Source organism: Trachypithecus francoisi, unplaced genomic scaffold (assembly GCF_009764315.1).
Source record: "Trachypithecus francoisi isolate TF-2019V2 unplaced genomic scaffold, Tfra_2.0 Lachesis_group11, whole genome shotgun sequence".
Lineage (NCBI taxonomy): Eukaryota > Metazoa > Chordata > Mammalia > Primates > Cercopithecidae > Trachypithecus > Trachypithecus francoisi.
Window position 1 is genome coordinate 127,297,457 of NW_022681456.1, and position 15,422 is coordinate 127,312,878.

At 39.2% G+C, this 15,422-nt stretch overlaps 1 protein-coding gene across 1 annotated transcript in view; it reads right to left on the reverse strand.

Moving 5' to 3' along the window:
• Positions 1-15,422, reverse strand: part of NDUFA9 (NADH:ubiquinone oxidoreductase subunit A9) — a 38,694-nt gene that overhangs the window by 16,101 nt on the left and 7,171 nt on the right. The window contains exons 4-8 of the mRNA XM_033223158.1: positions 13,757-13,848; positions 12,439-12,580; positions 8,980-9,082; positions 3,162-3,229; positions 1,880-1,956 (exon numbers count right to left, since the gene is read on the reverse strand). Of these exons, the coding sequence (XP_033079049.1) occupies positions 1,880-1,956; positions 3,162-3,229; positions 8,980-9,082; positions 12,439-12,580; positions 13,757-13,848 (482 nt within the window). The remainder of the gene's footprint in view (positions 1-1,879; positions 1,957-3,161; positions 3,230-8,979; positions 9,083-12,438; positions 12,581-13,756; positions 13,849-15,422) is intronic.

The following is a 15,422-nucleotide window of genomic DNA, read 5'->3' on the forward strand; positions in this document are numbered from 1 at the left end:
ATTTTTGATGCTGCCGTGAATAAAATTATTTTCTTAATTTTATTTTCAGATTGTTCATTTACTAGTATATATTGATTTTTCTATGCTGATTTTATACATCGTGATTTTGCTGAATGTGTTTATTCATCAGTTGTGTGTATGTATTAGTGTGTATCAATAGGTATTTTATGAATGAATGGCAAATAGAATGGACCAACATAATATAACTCATAACTACAAAAAACCTAGGAGTTAAATTACAGTCTTATGCCACTGCCTTAGCCTCAAAATATCAGAGAAAAAAGCAAAGATTTTTTCCTGGAGTTGAAGAGACAAGAAATGTGTAGATGTGTATCTACAATTTCAAGAGGAAAAATATCTACATGGCAATGTCTAGTATTATTTTTCCCATCATTACACCAGACAAGAATGACTTACTGGAGCCCACACAAGAGGATAGTGGCTGGGCAAAGGTAAAAAGAAAAATGTGCAACTCATCCAGAGCGGGAGCAAGTAAAGTTCACAAAGCCATTTCTGCTCATTTATTCCCTGAAATCCTAGTCCATGTACCTCTTCACTAGAAATAATGTCTTTTGTGTTTAGTATTTTATGAAACCTGTATTGAATATATTGAATTGTAATTCTTCCCTAGACTATATAACTGATTGCATGCTAATGTACCAAACTGAGAACTGAAAAGGAGAAATATGCTTCACAGCTGCTAGTTGACATGGAAAACCAAGAGCTTTTCACACTGAAAAAAATTGTTTGTTAAATAATAATAGTGCAACATAACAATGTATAGATTCAGAATTCTGGGAATATATTCTATGCCTCTTGGCTTAAAGAGAAAAGTGTCATTTTCCTCTAGAGGCAAATATTTCTTAGGAATTAGGCTATCCCTTAATTACTGAGCCAGATACTTCCCTTTCACAGATGCCAACTGTCACTAGTTTGCTTCACAGAATCACAGTGTTCTGAACCACTTACTAGATGAATTTGATACCTCTCAACTTGGCAAATGAAGTCTTAGTTTCTGACTTTTAGTTAATTCAGCAAAAAAAGTCCTAAGCTTAGCTGTGACATGATTTAGTAATTTCAGATAAGTCACGCAGCTTAACTGTACCCATTTTTTTCTGAGAGCAAATTTTAGCAAAGAGCATAAAGAAATAATCAATCTTGCATAGCACTAGTAATTGTGCTATAAACCACCCATTTTCAGTATCTGGGGTCATTGTGATACTCCATCAAAATTAATGTGGTTTTATAACCATACTCACTCCCTGAAAGTGTTTTGTTTGTGTTTTAGAATTTACAGCAATATCCTTTTATATTTAAAAACATCACTGGAGGCCGGGCGCGGTGGCTCAAGCCTGTAATCCCAGCACTTTGGGAGGCCGAGACGGGCGGATCACGAGGTCAGGAGATCGAGACCATCCTGGCTAACATGGTGAAACCCCGTCTCTACTAAAAACTACAAAAAACTAGCTGGGCGAGGTGGCGGGCGCCTGTAGTCCCAGCTACTCCGGAGGCTGAGGCAGGAGAATGGCGTAAACCTGGGAGGCGGTGAGCTGAGATCCGGCCACTGCACTCCAGCCTGGGTGACAGAGCTAGACTCCATCTCAAAAAAAAAAAAAACCATCACTGGAGTAGTACAAAACCATCTCTAAGGGTCACGGGACTAAGTATATGTAATAGTCTAGGGCAGTGGTTCTCAGACTTTGGTAACAGGAGAATCATTCATTAAAGTGGATTCCAGGTTCCCTCAAATTCTGATTTAATGCAAGCAATGAGGAGATTCTGATATTGTAAAAGTGCAACAAATCTGTTAGTAACTAATGTAGATATTGACTCCTTCATTATAATAGCACATTTTTAAATTCAAACTCTAAGCACTTACCCAACGAAAGCAAAGGTCTTCCCGCTGGCATCGGGATCCTTAACTACATTAACAATTCCTTTGGACACATCTACGACCTATAAGAAATTATAATATATGTTTAAGTAATTGTTGAAAAAGAGAGAGAACGGGAGATGGAGAGATAGAAAGAAAGGAAAGAAGGGAAAAAGGAGGGAAGGAAGGAGAAAGGAAGAAGGCCACACTGATCTCAACCAAGAAAATGTGAAGTTAAAAGAATGGCATTATCTATTCCCAGGAAGCTTCTTAAAAGAATGAGTCTTCCCAAGAGCTCAAATCATCCCTGCTATCCAAGTATTTTCCAAGTACGTATAATCCAAGGCTCAGCCAAGTATTTTCTGTAGTAGGAATGCACTTACCCTCAGATAGCTTGAGGCCTTTCTGATTTGCTTTTGCCCACAACTTGCCAAGCTCATCTCTTACCACTCCCAACTCTCTTATGAACCATCACAAACTATTAGGCTGAACCATATGGAATTGCTAATATTCTACCATTTTGATTTTCAAAAATAGTAATAGTGATTTTGGCCCCCAGGGGACAGCTGACAACTGTCTGGAGTCATTTTCAGTTGTCACATCTGAAGGACAGTGTGACTGGCGTCTAGTGGCTAGAGGGTAGGAATGCTGCCAAACATCCTTCAACAACCCCCATAACGAGGAATTATCTGGCTCAAAATGTCAATAGTGCCACTACTGAGAAAACTTGGTTCAATCTAACATGGAATCCAACATGCTCTTTCACCTCTGGGCCCTTGTATACACTGTTCCCTCCGCATGCAATACTCTTCCCCACCTCCCTTCATCAGGCTTACCTTTAGTCATCTTTAAGGTTTTACCCTAAACGCCCTTCCTTCTGAGATGCTCAAGTCTAGATTAGGTGCCCTTCTGATGTAATTACATAAAACCCTCTCCTTATCATAGCACTCACCACATTGTACAATAACTGCTTTATTTATCTGCCTCAGACTGAAAGCAATTTGAGAACAGCAATTTGTGTCTATCTAGTTAATATCTTTATTTCCCTAGTGATATGTGACATGTATGATGTGTCTAGCACATTAGGAGTTCAATAATTTTTTCTTAAATGAATAAATAAGACACAGAGAAGGCATGTACCTCTTAAGTAAACTGAGAGGGAGCTAGCTGACACAAGTTGACAAAGAAAATGACAGAGTTACTAAATTAGGACAAAACCAGAAACCTGACCACTCAAATCTGAATTCATCAAAAATCCCTTTCTGACCCCCTTCATCCAAGTACTTACATATACTGGTTGTTTAACTGTCTTCCAGCCCAAAGAACCAAGGGGTATAGGACCAAACTGACGCATATCTAGCGGAAGAAAGAATGAGAACTATACTGAGAAGGCTTAAGTTGCTATAAGACCCAACAATCTTAAGATTAACATAATTATTGTGCATAATAGAAATAATATAATGAATGTAGCTGACTCTGAGGAAGTAAATGCACTTACAAAAGACAGTCATTAGCTTTCCAGATAACAAACACGGAAAATAAAAAGGCCAAATGTTTAAAACCGTGAAGAACAAAGAGTAGAGGTCAAATGGCTTGACAACTAGTCTGCTCTGCAATGCTAAAGGCATCGCCATGCCCAAGACTGGACTCGCTGCACCCATTCTAAGGAGAAACACAGAACTCTTCCTCCTTATCATACTTATCTGTTGATACGGCAACAGAACAGATGAGCTGTCTATCTAGTTAATATCTAGATGCATTCTGCTGCTGTATCAACAGATGAGTGATACAGCACAGATAACCCAGAAAAAGGGCCTGATGGAAATATTAGTTGATATATGGTGCTGGCACAATTATTCTGCTATTTGAAAAAAACGTGAGATAACGTTTTAGTTCTCACCATAAACTAAAACAAATCCCAAGTAGTTTAAATGTTAGGTTTAAAAAGTTTTTATTTTTTTTTTATTAAAGCATTTAAGAGGAGAAATTAGGCCAGGTACAGTGGCTCATGCCTGTAATTCCAGCACTTTGGGAGGCCAAGACGGGTGGATCACAAGGTCAGGAGTTTGAGACCAGCCTGGCCAATATGGTGAAACTCCATCTCTACTAAAAATACAAAAATTAGCTGGGCATGTTGGCACACACCTGTAGTCCCAGCTACTTGGGAGGCTGAGGCCGGAGAATCGCTTGAACCCGGGAGGCAGAGGTTGCAGTAAGCCAAGATCGTGCCACTGCACTCCAGCCTGGGCGACAGAATGAGACTCCGTCTCAAAAAAAAAGAGTAGAAATTATTCACAATAATACAATAAAGAATAAAATACTTAAAAATAAACTTTATCAAAGTGGCAAAAGACACATATGCTGAAAACCATAAAACATTGCTGAAAGAAATTAAAGGCACAATTAAATGGAAAGGCATCCCAAGTTCATGGAATGGAAGACTTAATATTGTCAGGATGTCGCTATGGTTTAAATATGTTCCCTCCAAAGTTCAGACGTGCTCCCTCATGAATGGGATTAAGGATCTCATAAAGGAAGCTTCATGCAGCATTCACCTAGCTTGCTCTTCTCGTATTCTGCCATGTGGGGATATAGCATTTGTCCCTTTTACCCTTCCAACTTCTACCATGTAAGCACATAGCAAGAAGGCCCTCACCAGATGACAGCACCTGGATCTTGAGATTCCCAGCCTCCTGAACTGTTAGAAATAAATTTCTCTTCTTTATAGATTACTCAACACTTGTTGCACCACAAAATGGACTAAGACACATGTCAATTCTACCCAAAGCAATCTCAGATTTAATGCAATCCCTATCAAAATCTCAATGGCTTTTTATTTTTACAGAAATATAGAAAACTGCATCCTAAAATTCATATGGACTTTAAAGGGATTCCTTTAAACAGCCAAAACAATCTTGAAAAAGAACAAATTTTTGGAAGTCTCACACTTTCTGATTTCAAAACTTATTACAAAGGCACAGGAATCAAAACAGTGTAGTGATCAAAACAGTGGCATAAAGACAAACATACAGAGCAATAGAATAGAGAAAAATAACTCTTGCATATATGGTCAAATGATTTCCAACAAAAGCACCAAGACCATTCAATAGGGAAAGATAATCTTTTCAACATACTGCATATCCACATGCAAAAGAATAAAATTGGACCCTTACCTCATACCATATACCCAAACTAAGTCAAAATGGATCAAAGACCTAAACCTAAGAGCTAAAACTAAAACTCTTAGACAAAAACAAAAGGAGAAAGCTTCATGGCATTGAACTTGGCAACGACTCCTTAGACACAATACTAAAAGCACAGGCAACAAAAGTAAAAATAGATAAACCTGACTACATCAAAATTAAAAACTTCTGTGCCGCAAAGAACACAATTAACAGAGTGAAGAGGCAAACTAAAAAATGAGAGAAAATTTTACAAATCACAAGTCTGATAAGCGTTTAATGTTCTGAATAAATAAACTCCTACAACTCGATAACAAAAAATAAGCAATCCAATTTTAAAAATTAGCCAAGGACATGAATAGACATTTCTCCAAATAATAAAGTAGCCAAAAAGCACATGAAAAGATGCTCAATGTCACTAATCATTAGGAAAACATAAATCAAAACCACATTGTGGCCAGGCATGGTGGCCCATGCCTATAATCCCAGCACTTTGGAAGGCTGAGGCAAAAAGACTGCTTGAGGCCAGGAGTTCAAGTTCAGCCCAGGCAAGAGGGCAAGACCTGTCTCTACAAATATATTTATATATTTTTAGCCAGGTGTGGTGGTACACACCTGTAATCCCACCTATGTAGGAAACTGAGGCAAGAGTATCCCCTGAGCCCAGGAGTTTAAGGCTGCAGTGAGCTGCGATTGTATCACTGCCTAGGTGACAGAGCAAGACCCAACCTCAAAAACAAAAACAAAAAAACCACACACAATGAACTACCACCTTACAACCATTAGGATGGCTATTATCAAAAAACCAGAAAATAACAAATGTTGACAAGGACCTGGAGAAACTGGAAACTTTGTGCACTGTTGGTGGCAATGCAAAATGGCGCAGCCACTATGGAATACACTATGGTAGCTTGTCGAAAAAGTAAAAATAGATAAACCACATGATACAGAATTCCACTTCTCAGTACATACCACAAATAACTGAAATCAGGGATATTTCGTACATCCATGGTCACTGCAGCATTATTCACAATAGCCAGAGGTGGGAAGCAACCCAAGTATCCATTGATGGATGGCTTATTAAACAGAATGTGGTAAACACATACAACAGAACATTATTCAGTGTTCAGCAGGAAGGAAATCACATCACACGGTACAACATGGATGAACCTTGAGCATATTATGCTAAGTCAAATAAGCCAGCCACAAAAAGACAAATGATGGATGATTGCACTTATATGAGGTGGTCAAATTCAGAGAAACCAAAAGCAGAATGGTAGTTGCCAGGGGCTGGGGGGAAGGAGGGAACAGGGAGTTGTTTAAGGGGTACAGAATTTCAGTTTTACAAGAAGAAATCAAGTTCTGGGGATTAGTTGTACAGCAATGTAAATAACTTAATTCTACTGAACTGTATTCTTATAAATAGTTAAAAGGGTCTTAATCCTGTCTCAGTCTTAAGACTCTGAACTCCAAAGTCTCATCCAAATATTATCTAAATCAGATATAGATAAGACTCAAGATATGGGTCATCCTGAGGCAAAATTCCTAACTACGAACATATGAAACCAGACAAGTTACGTGCTTCCAAAACACAGCGGTGAGACAGGCATAAGATAGACATTCCTATTCTAAAAGGAAGACGTAAGAAAGAAGAAAGGGTGACAAGTCCCAAGCAAGTCCAAAACTTAGCAAGGTAAATTCTATTAGATTTTAGAATCTAATCAAAAACACACACAATGAAATACCACCTTACAACCATTAGGGTGGCTATAAAAATCAAGAATAATCTTCTCTGCCTAGACGCATTGCCTTCTAGATTCACAGAGGTGGTAGTCTCACCTTCAGGACCCACTGAAGCGGTAGTTCTAACTTCCAGGACCTACTGGGGCAGTAGTCCCACCCCAGTGGCTCTGCTGGGCAGACGGTCACACCTCAAAGGTTCCAGAGGGCTACCGTCCCAAGGATCAGGCAGCTGTACCTCCAAGACTCTGGGTGGTCCCACCTCCAAGGCCTCTGACACAGACCATATGGTCTGTTTAAAGTGAGGCAATGGCCCCATCCTTTGAAACCAAAGAGGTGGTTCTAAACATCTCTGAACCATTTTGGGGTCATTCTTCCCTTTTCTTGAAGAATAGCTCAAATTCACCGCCAAATAGCTCTATGGTCTGGTCCTGTAGGATATCAGAAGTCTGACAGGCTTCTTTCATTCTGCCCCTTCTAGTTCAAACTGGTGGTGACTTTGCTGATGTAATCTCATCTCTATTCCTGGCTTCTGCTGAGATAGTTTATTAGTTTGTGAGTTGCATCCACAATCTCATCAAATGGTTGTTCAGCCACACTCTTAGTGTTCTCTTCAAAACAAGCTTTCGCATTTTTTGCAATATGGATAAGCTGATAATTTTCCAAATCTTCAGGTTCTAGTTCCTTTTTGCTTAACAAGTCCTTCTTCATTTCATCTTTCTCTCTTTTTGTATTTTATTATAAGCAGTCGGGAAGAACCAAGGCATTTCTTCAATACTTTGTACTTAGAAATCTTCTCAGCTGATAAACAATTTCATCACTCATAAGTTCTACCTTCTACTAGAATACACACAGGTCAGCCAATTTCTTTGCCATTTTATAATATGGTCACCTTTCCTCTAGTTCCAATGACATATTATTCATTTTCATCTGAGACCTTACAAAAATCACCCTTAACGTCCATATTTCTACCAGGTACCTCAAAACTCTTCTACCCTCTACCTTTACCTAGTTGCAAAGGCACGTTCACATTTTTATGTATTTGTTACAGCAGCACCCCACTTCTTGGTACCAAAATCTACTTTGGTCTGCTCAGGCTACCATAACAAAATACCATCGACTGGGTGGCTTGTACAATAAAAATGTATTTCCTCACAGATCTGGAGGCTGGCAAATTCAAGATCAAAGTGCCAGCCAGTTTGGTTCCTGGTGAGGGCTCTCTTTCTGGCTTGTAGACAGCAGATTTCTTGCTGTGTCCTCACATATGGCCTTTCCTCAGTATGTGCACACAGGGAGAGAGAGATCTCTCTGTTTGCCTCTTCTTATAAGGCCACCAATCCTACTGAATTATGACCTCATCCTTATGGCCTCATTTAACCTTAATTACCTCCAAAAGTCCTAACTCCAAATAAATTCACAATGGTGTTAAGGCTTCAACACACGAATTATGAGGGGGCACAATTTAGCCCATAGCAGATGGGAAATTTTATACTACGTATATTTTACCACAGATTTTTTAAATAGAAATTATTACAGATGTTAGGTGGACACAAGCAACAGGGGGAAAAACAAGATAGAAACATCTAAACTGGTTAAACCAATATCCAGTACAATGGAATCCACACTGTGGAATACTATTCAGCTATATAAAGAAATGAGTTATCAAGCTACGAAAAGAAATGAAAGAACCTTAAATGCATATTGCTAAATGAAAGAAGTCCACCTAAAAAGGCTACATACTGCATGATTCTAACCATATATATAATATCCTGGAAAAGGCAAAACTATAGAGACAATAAAAAGGTCAGTGGTTGTCTGGGGTTGGGGGTAGGTAGGAGGGTAAGAATCAATACGTATAACACAGGGAGGGGATTTTAGGATAAAGAAACTATTCCATGTGACATTCGAATATCTGCCAAGTCACAGAGTTAGCTGGGCCAAGACTTAAACTCAAGTCTCTGACTCCCAAGTTCATGCTCTTTCTATTAATCTAAGTTGCTTCTTTTGATATGGAATATAACAAAGACTACAGTGACTACAAAAATACAACTTAGGGGAGAAAAAGGCAACTAGGAAAGAAAAAATGTATCCTTAGTCTGTCAATCAGAGAAAACTGTTAGCTTGAGCAACTTCAACTTGGTTAATCAGTATCCCTCTCTTCTACCATCAAGAAAGAATACGTACGTGCAAAAGAATTAAGGAATCTATCCTCTCTTCCAAAGATGTCTGACGGCTTTATGATAATGGCTTCTGGAAATGCATCTCTCACTGCTTTCTCTCCAACAGCCTAAATGACAATCAGACAAACTTGTTTTGAGTTTTGAGACAAGTGAATAAAGCATCCACTCTTTCCACTATTAAGACATGACTTGTATTTCAAAGGTGATATTTTCCTCCAGATAAAGGTAATCGTGTAATTCATAAAACTCAGTTACACAGAACTTTTAAAAAATATAATCCACAAAAATGTCCTGCACCTTACAGCTTTGGTTGGGTCTCTTCCTATTTTTTTATTTTAAGGGAAGCTTACATTGAAGAAGGAGAAAAATCAAAATAGAATTTTTTCAGCCTCCATTTTTCCTCCGATTTACAGATTCTCTAGTTTGTGTCAACCACCTAGCAGCCTGCTAGAAAAAGGACAGTATGGTGGCAGTGGGCTACAATAATGGAAGTGTCAGCAGCACCTACATATCCAAAGGAGGTGGGGATAGAGTCACTAATCTTCCTGATCTCAATTGCTGTACCATCCTTACTTGTTATCATCTCCTAGCCTCCTAGGCAAGCCTTCTTGTTCGATGAAGACATCAGCACCTGATTCAGTCTTCCTTTCTACTTCCACCACCACTGGGGGGACATCAATGTCCAAGTGGGCTTGGACTTCTCAGGTTCTTGAGCTGCTCAACTCCAATGACCTCCTCTTCCTTCCACCTCTACCATTCTTAATTCAGTTGCACCACTACCATATCAACATCTGGAATTGCTCTTCTTCTGAGGTATTACATGAAGACATCCTACTCTTGGATGTCCATTTCCTGCAATTTCCAGCCTGCTTGTTCTTTGTTCATCTGTTCCCTGGATACCTGTTTCTCAACCTTCTCAAGAACTCTAGTACACTGAATCTGCTTCCCCTGTATCAGCTCTTCCAACTGTTCCTGTCCTCCCCTCTGAATTCCAGATTAGGTCCCATAGGCCATCTTCTCATCACTCTCTTGCCAACATTGCAAACCACCCTTTGTCCTTTACTCTAGCCACCAGGAAAAATTCTAATCCTAGAAGAACTCCATTTGCCTCCCTTGAGCCATGTACTCCCACTGCCTTGAGCAGCTGGCAGGAAAACAAATCAATAAAAATCATGAATTGGTACCACTATAAATTCATGCCTCCAATTTTAACCGGGCCCTCAACATTTCCCCAAAATCGTGTTTTCCTCCTCTAATTAATTTACTTTCCCATGAGTCAATCTGAAATACTTTCTATTCTATTCAAATTTCAGACATCCCTTTCTTTTCTCTTCCTTGCAGTTAATGACTTTGCCTTCTAATAAAAAACAAAATATAAGGCAGTAGAGGAAAAATCACCTCAAGCTCTCACCACTAAATCTACAAACTCTGGTATATAAAGCACAATTTTCTCCTTCTGTCTTACCTGATGGGAGGAACAGTGCCACTTCCCATGCTTTAGAGCTCACGTCCTTTCACTTTCTCAGGAACCTGTGCAATTTACTGTCTCTTCCACACCTTCAGCCTCACTCTTTTTACCAGCATCTCCCTACCAGCATTTAAACAATGTAGATCCTCTACCTTAAAAAACAAAATAGCAACTCCACAGCCCCCTCCAGCTTCTATTCTCTCAGTCTTTCATCTTCCTCTTGCCAGTCAAGCTACCTGAAAACGTACCTACCCTTACCATTCCCACTTCCTCAGTTCCAACTCACTCTTCACTCACCCGCATTCTGGATTCTGCTCCAACCTTTGCACTGAATCTATTCTTGATAAGATCATCAATGACCTCCAAGTCAGCAGATCCAAGGTGACTTTACAGTTATCATGTTGCTTGACTTCTCAATGGCATTCATAAGGATTCACTTCCTCCTGTGAGACTGTCTTGCCATGGCTTCGTTAGCACTGTACTCTCCTGGTTTCCCTTCTGCCTTATCATGTCCTGCTTAGTCTTTCTGTTTGATTGGTTAGGGTTTCTACACGTGCTTCCTTCTCTACCAGATTACCAACCATTGGTATGTTCTGGGCCCAATCTGAAACTCCCTTCTCAATCTTCAGCCATCTTCATCCCTCTCATTACTTCAATTAACAAGAAATGCGGGTAACTCCCACATTTCTGTCTCTAACCCAGACCTCTCTTCTGACCTCTCTTCTGACCCTACATACCAGTTACCCGGAAGATTGACACACATCTGAAATGCATCTGAAACATGAGTCCAAAACTCAATCATCTTCCATTCTCTCAAGTCAAATAGTGCTCCTCAATCTTTGCTGCCCTTGGAATTACCTAGAGAGAGTTAAAAAATACTGGTGCTGAAGCTGCAAGCCCAGAAATTGTTTTAATTGGTCTGCAGCACAGCCTAGGCATCAGAATTTTTAAAAGCTCCCTCAGTGGTTTTAATGTGCAACTAAGGCTAAGAGTCACTGCCCTAGAGCCTAATCCCTCTCAAGTATTTCCCATCTTATTCAGCAGTACTATCATCTACCCAGTGGCTTCAGCCAGAGGGCTGGACATCTTTGACTCTTCTCTCTTCCTCACCATTGACACCTCCCATTTCCTTCCAAACAGTCATGAAATTCTGATGATTTTATGAAGCTTTGGGCAGAGGCAGGCACAAGTATTCTCTTATTTTCTCTCCATTTACGACTGTAGCCACAGTGCTTAATACAATATGTGATACATAGTAGGTGCTTAATGAATAGTTTATCCAGTAAATTAATGTGGCGAGTCAAAAATTTGGAACCATTATCAAGGAACTCTGTTGTCCTTATCAGTATGACTCAAAACATCAGTATGTCTCCCATATGGCAGAATCCAAATGTTAAGCATACGTCAGACACTGCGAGCCCTCCTGAGTCCCTAACAATGAGCATGTTTCACTTCGGTTACAGACTGACACCAGACTACAGTGGTCAGTCTCTAGGTATGGCATTTCTGGGAGTAAAAGGAGCGTAAGTACTATGTGAATAGGCATCTTCCCTGGCAAATATTAATCCCTGTCACTCTGAGCCTTCACATTGCCCCTTTAAGAGTGGCATAAAACCACTACAATCAAGGGGTGAGAAAGAAACATGGTCCTTTCACTGGTAGATGACACAGGTATGATTCCTTTGGCAGAAATCTGTGATGGCTTCTGTATAATTCAGTGATGCCCCAAAGAAACTTTAAGTATCTGAAGGCCAATAGCAACATAGTCTAGCCAACTCTGAAGCCCCTTAACACAGTTCCCTGCAAACAGAAGGCAATCAATCAAAATGTCAAAATATCACACACACACACACCCTTAGTTCTGGATACAGGGAATCAGAAAACCTTTTAATTCTAGATATGTTGATGATAAACCCTTCTCACTGAAATCATGTTTCAAATGGGCCAAGAAACTCTGGCTCTGTGAACCACTTCCCAAATCAAGTTGTTACTTACCTTATTTCTCAAATATCTAGAAGAGCTTTTAATATTCGCATTCAGATGTGAAACATGAATGAATTTTTCAACTCCAGCTTCCTTGGACACTTGAGCAATTGCCTGGGGAATCTTCACATAAACATCCTCAAAATCGAAGTTTCTGGAAGAAAAAAAATAAAAGAATTGGTTAAGAACTCCAGACACAGGCTCTCAAAGCTTTATGTGATAAGTTGGTTTTCATAACAGTATTGGAATTCATATTACTTAAATTTTTAAACAGCAATGATTTAACTTAAAGCTAAATTTGGCCAGGTGTGGTGGCTCACGCCTGTAATCCCAGCACTTTGGGAGGCCAAGGTGGGTGCATCACTTGAGCCCAGGAGTTCTAGACTAGCCTGGGCAAAACTGTAAAACCCTTTCTCTATTTCTAAAAAAAAACTTTTTTTAAATTTTTTTAGGCCAAAATTATTTTTTAAAAAAAGTTGACAGCTCTGTGCACTGTCATTACTCTACACCATTTAAGGCCTAGTCTAAGTTAGAAATCCAGTATACGTCATGTTCTGCATTATCAAGGAATCCTGAGGCTGAGGCCCTTTAAAGAAACCTGGCTGTACTGGCTGCTGAAGTGCTAGGAATCACTTCTTACCCCTGGGACTTTGTTTCCCACAAGGGAAAAAAAAGAAACTAAAAAAAGTCAGTCAACAATTTCATTAATATTAACTAAATGTTTACTCTGTACGATATACTATGTTAATCATTGGGGGGACAAAAAGTTGAATAAGACCCCTAATTCATCAAAGAACTTATAAAATATTTGGTGAGAAAGACATACATTAAAAAACTAAGTCAAACTTTAATGCTAAAAAAAGAAGTGTAAACAAAGTGTTGTGGATTATAGGATTGAAACATTATTTGTTAACAAACAATCCACACAAAGAACTGTTCAAATGAGAAATGAGTCCTCACGCCATCTTCAATTAACAACACAGAAAAGACATCTAGAACACTGTCTACACAAGAACAACCAATGTTCAGCTTGCTAAACAGCAGAACAGGCAAAATCCTATTTCCTAACCGCATCTCAAAGAGACTAATCCAAACACAGGACCAACACCAGCCATACCAATACCACCTACTGGCTTTTTTTGGGCAGTATATCACACTGCTGACTTATACCAGACGGGTGTCACTGGGTATGCAAGTGATTGTTCAACCAACCCTTATTCACTCATTGAAAATGTCACTGTGATAGCTGGCACATAGAAGGTGTCCAGTGAAGGTCTATTAAACCCTAAGAAAGACTAAAGCAAAGAAGAAACGAGAGTCAAAGACTTACTTGGTTTCCCAGTCTCGTCCAATAAGATTGATGACCACATTGCTGTGTTCCACTGCTCGTCGGATAGAATCTTTATCTCTCGCGTCCCATTCCTATAATAGCAGAAAGCAATCGGATGAAAACATACGGGTATACCTCAGCATTCAACACTTCTGCAGCCTCCTCAACGCAAGGTTTCAAGTGGGCCATCTGCTGTAGTCACAAGATGGTGTCATTTCATACAAGCTCCATTTATTACAAGAGAAATGATGTCTCAAACTCCCTGCTGATTCCCTTACTCTTTTGGAGACAAACAGTTAGTACACTTTACTCAGGTCATCAAATGACAGAGCTAAAAAGGAGGCTATTGATTTTTAATGGAGCATATTTGTTTTTGTCCACCCAAGTACTCCTTACTAAGTTTGAAAAGAAACCCAGTAAACCAAGTCTCCAATTCTGAAATATAGCTAAAGAAGCAAGGATCATTTGGGAGATAAGAGACTTTCCTTTCTTGACAGCAACCACTCACAGACTGAAGATAGGAAGAGTGTCTTTTAAAGACCAGTGTTAGTTGGGGAGATTCATGACTATTTTCTTATTTCCTTTTAATTCTTTCCTCTTTTATAACCCCAGATCCAGTAATTTCTACATTATCAACATAAAAACAAGAGTCAAAGGGAACTACCTAAAACTTCAGGGTGAGCCAAGGGCAGGTTTCCATAAGCATTTCAAAGGAAGATAACAAGTAAAAAGAATTTCTTAGCACCAAATAAGTACACATGCATGGGTCAGTGCAATGGGAAGGAGACAGAGCAAGAAGGGAAAAGAGAAAGAAAGCAGGGATGAAAGACAGAGAGAGAGAACTAAAATGTCTGTTTAATTTAGAAAAAACAAACTATAAAATCAGATTCAACAACAAAAAGATGAAGCCCCAGCAGGAAGAACCAGTTAGGACTGATGTTAGAAAGTGGGTTAAAAGACACAGTCTAGAAAAGTGGCTCTGGAATCAGACACACAGAAATGCAAATCCCAGTTTGCAATGTACTAACTTGGTACAAATTATCTCTTCAAGTCCCATGTAAAACTGGAAAACACATCTTACCTAATGAGGTTATTATGACAATTAAGTGAAATACACAGAAAATCTACAGCAGTGAGTGACGTAATAAAAGAAAACCAAATTTTCAGGGATAAGGCCCAAGGGCACACAGTCAGGTGGGTAAACCAAGTGGTCATTCAGACAGCAGTTGCAAAGACTAAAGTGGGGAAATCAGCACCTCACACCCCAAATAGTCCTTCTCTAAAATAAACACGTAAACTCTAAACATATAAGCCTCTGAGTTCCCTGTGGTCTTGCTCATCCAAACATGCTCAGAGCACACATCAATGCTAGACACTCAGGAAATAAACCTCTGCAGAGATAATGGAACAGGTGTCATTTGGATAATTCCAATGGTTCAAAAGTTTTCACCTATCACTTTTTAAATACTTCAATTGTGAGACTCTGACAAGGTGATCAGCAAACTTAAGGCATGAAGAACTAGGAATAAGCTAAGCTTCAGCAACTTTCATACCAAGAAGATATTTAATAGTAAGATTTTGGAGAAGAAAAACATTTTGGAAACAAGAAATTTCTGATATAAGTATTATACTTAGCTTGTGAACAATGAGTCAAGAATAAATGAAA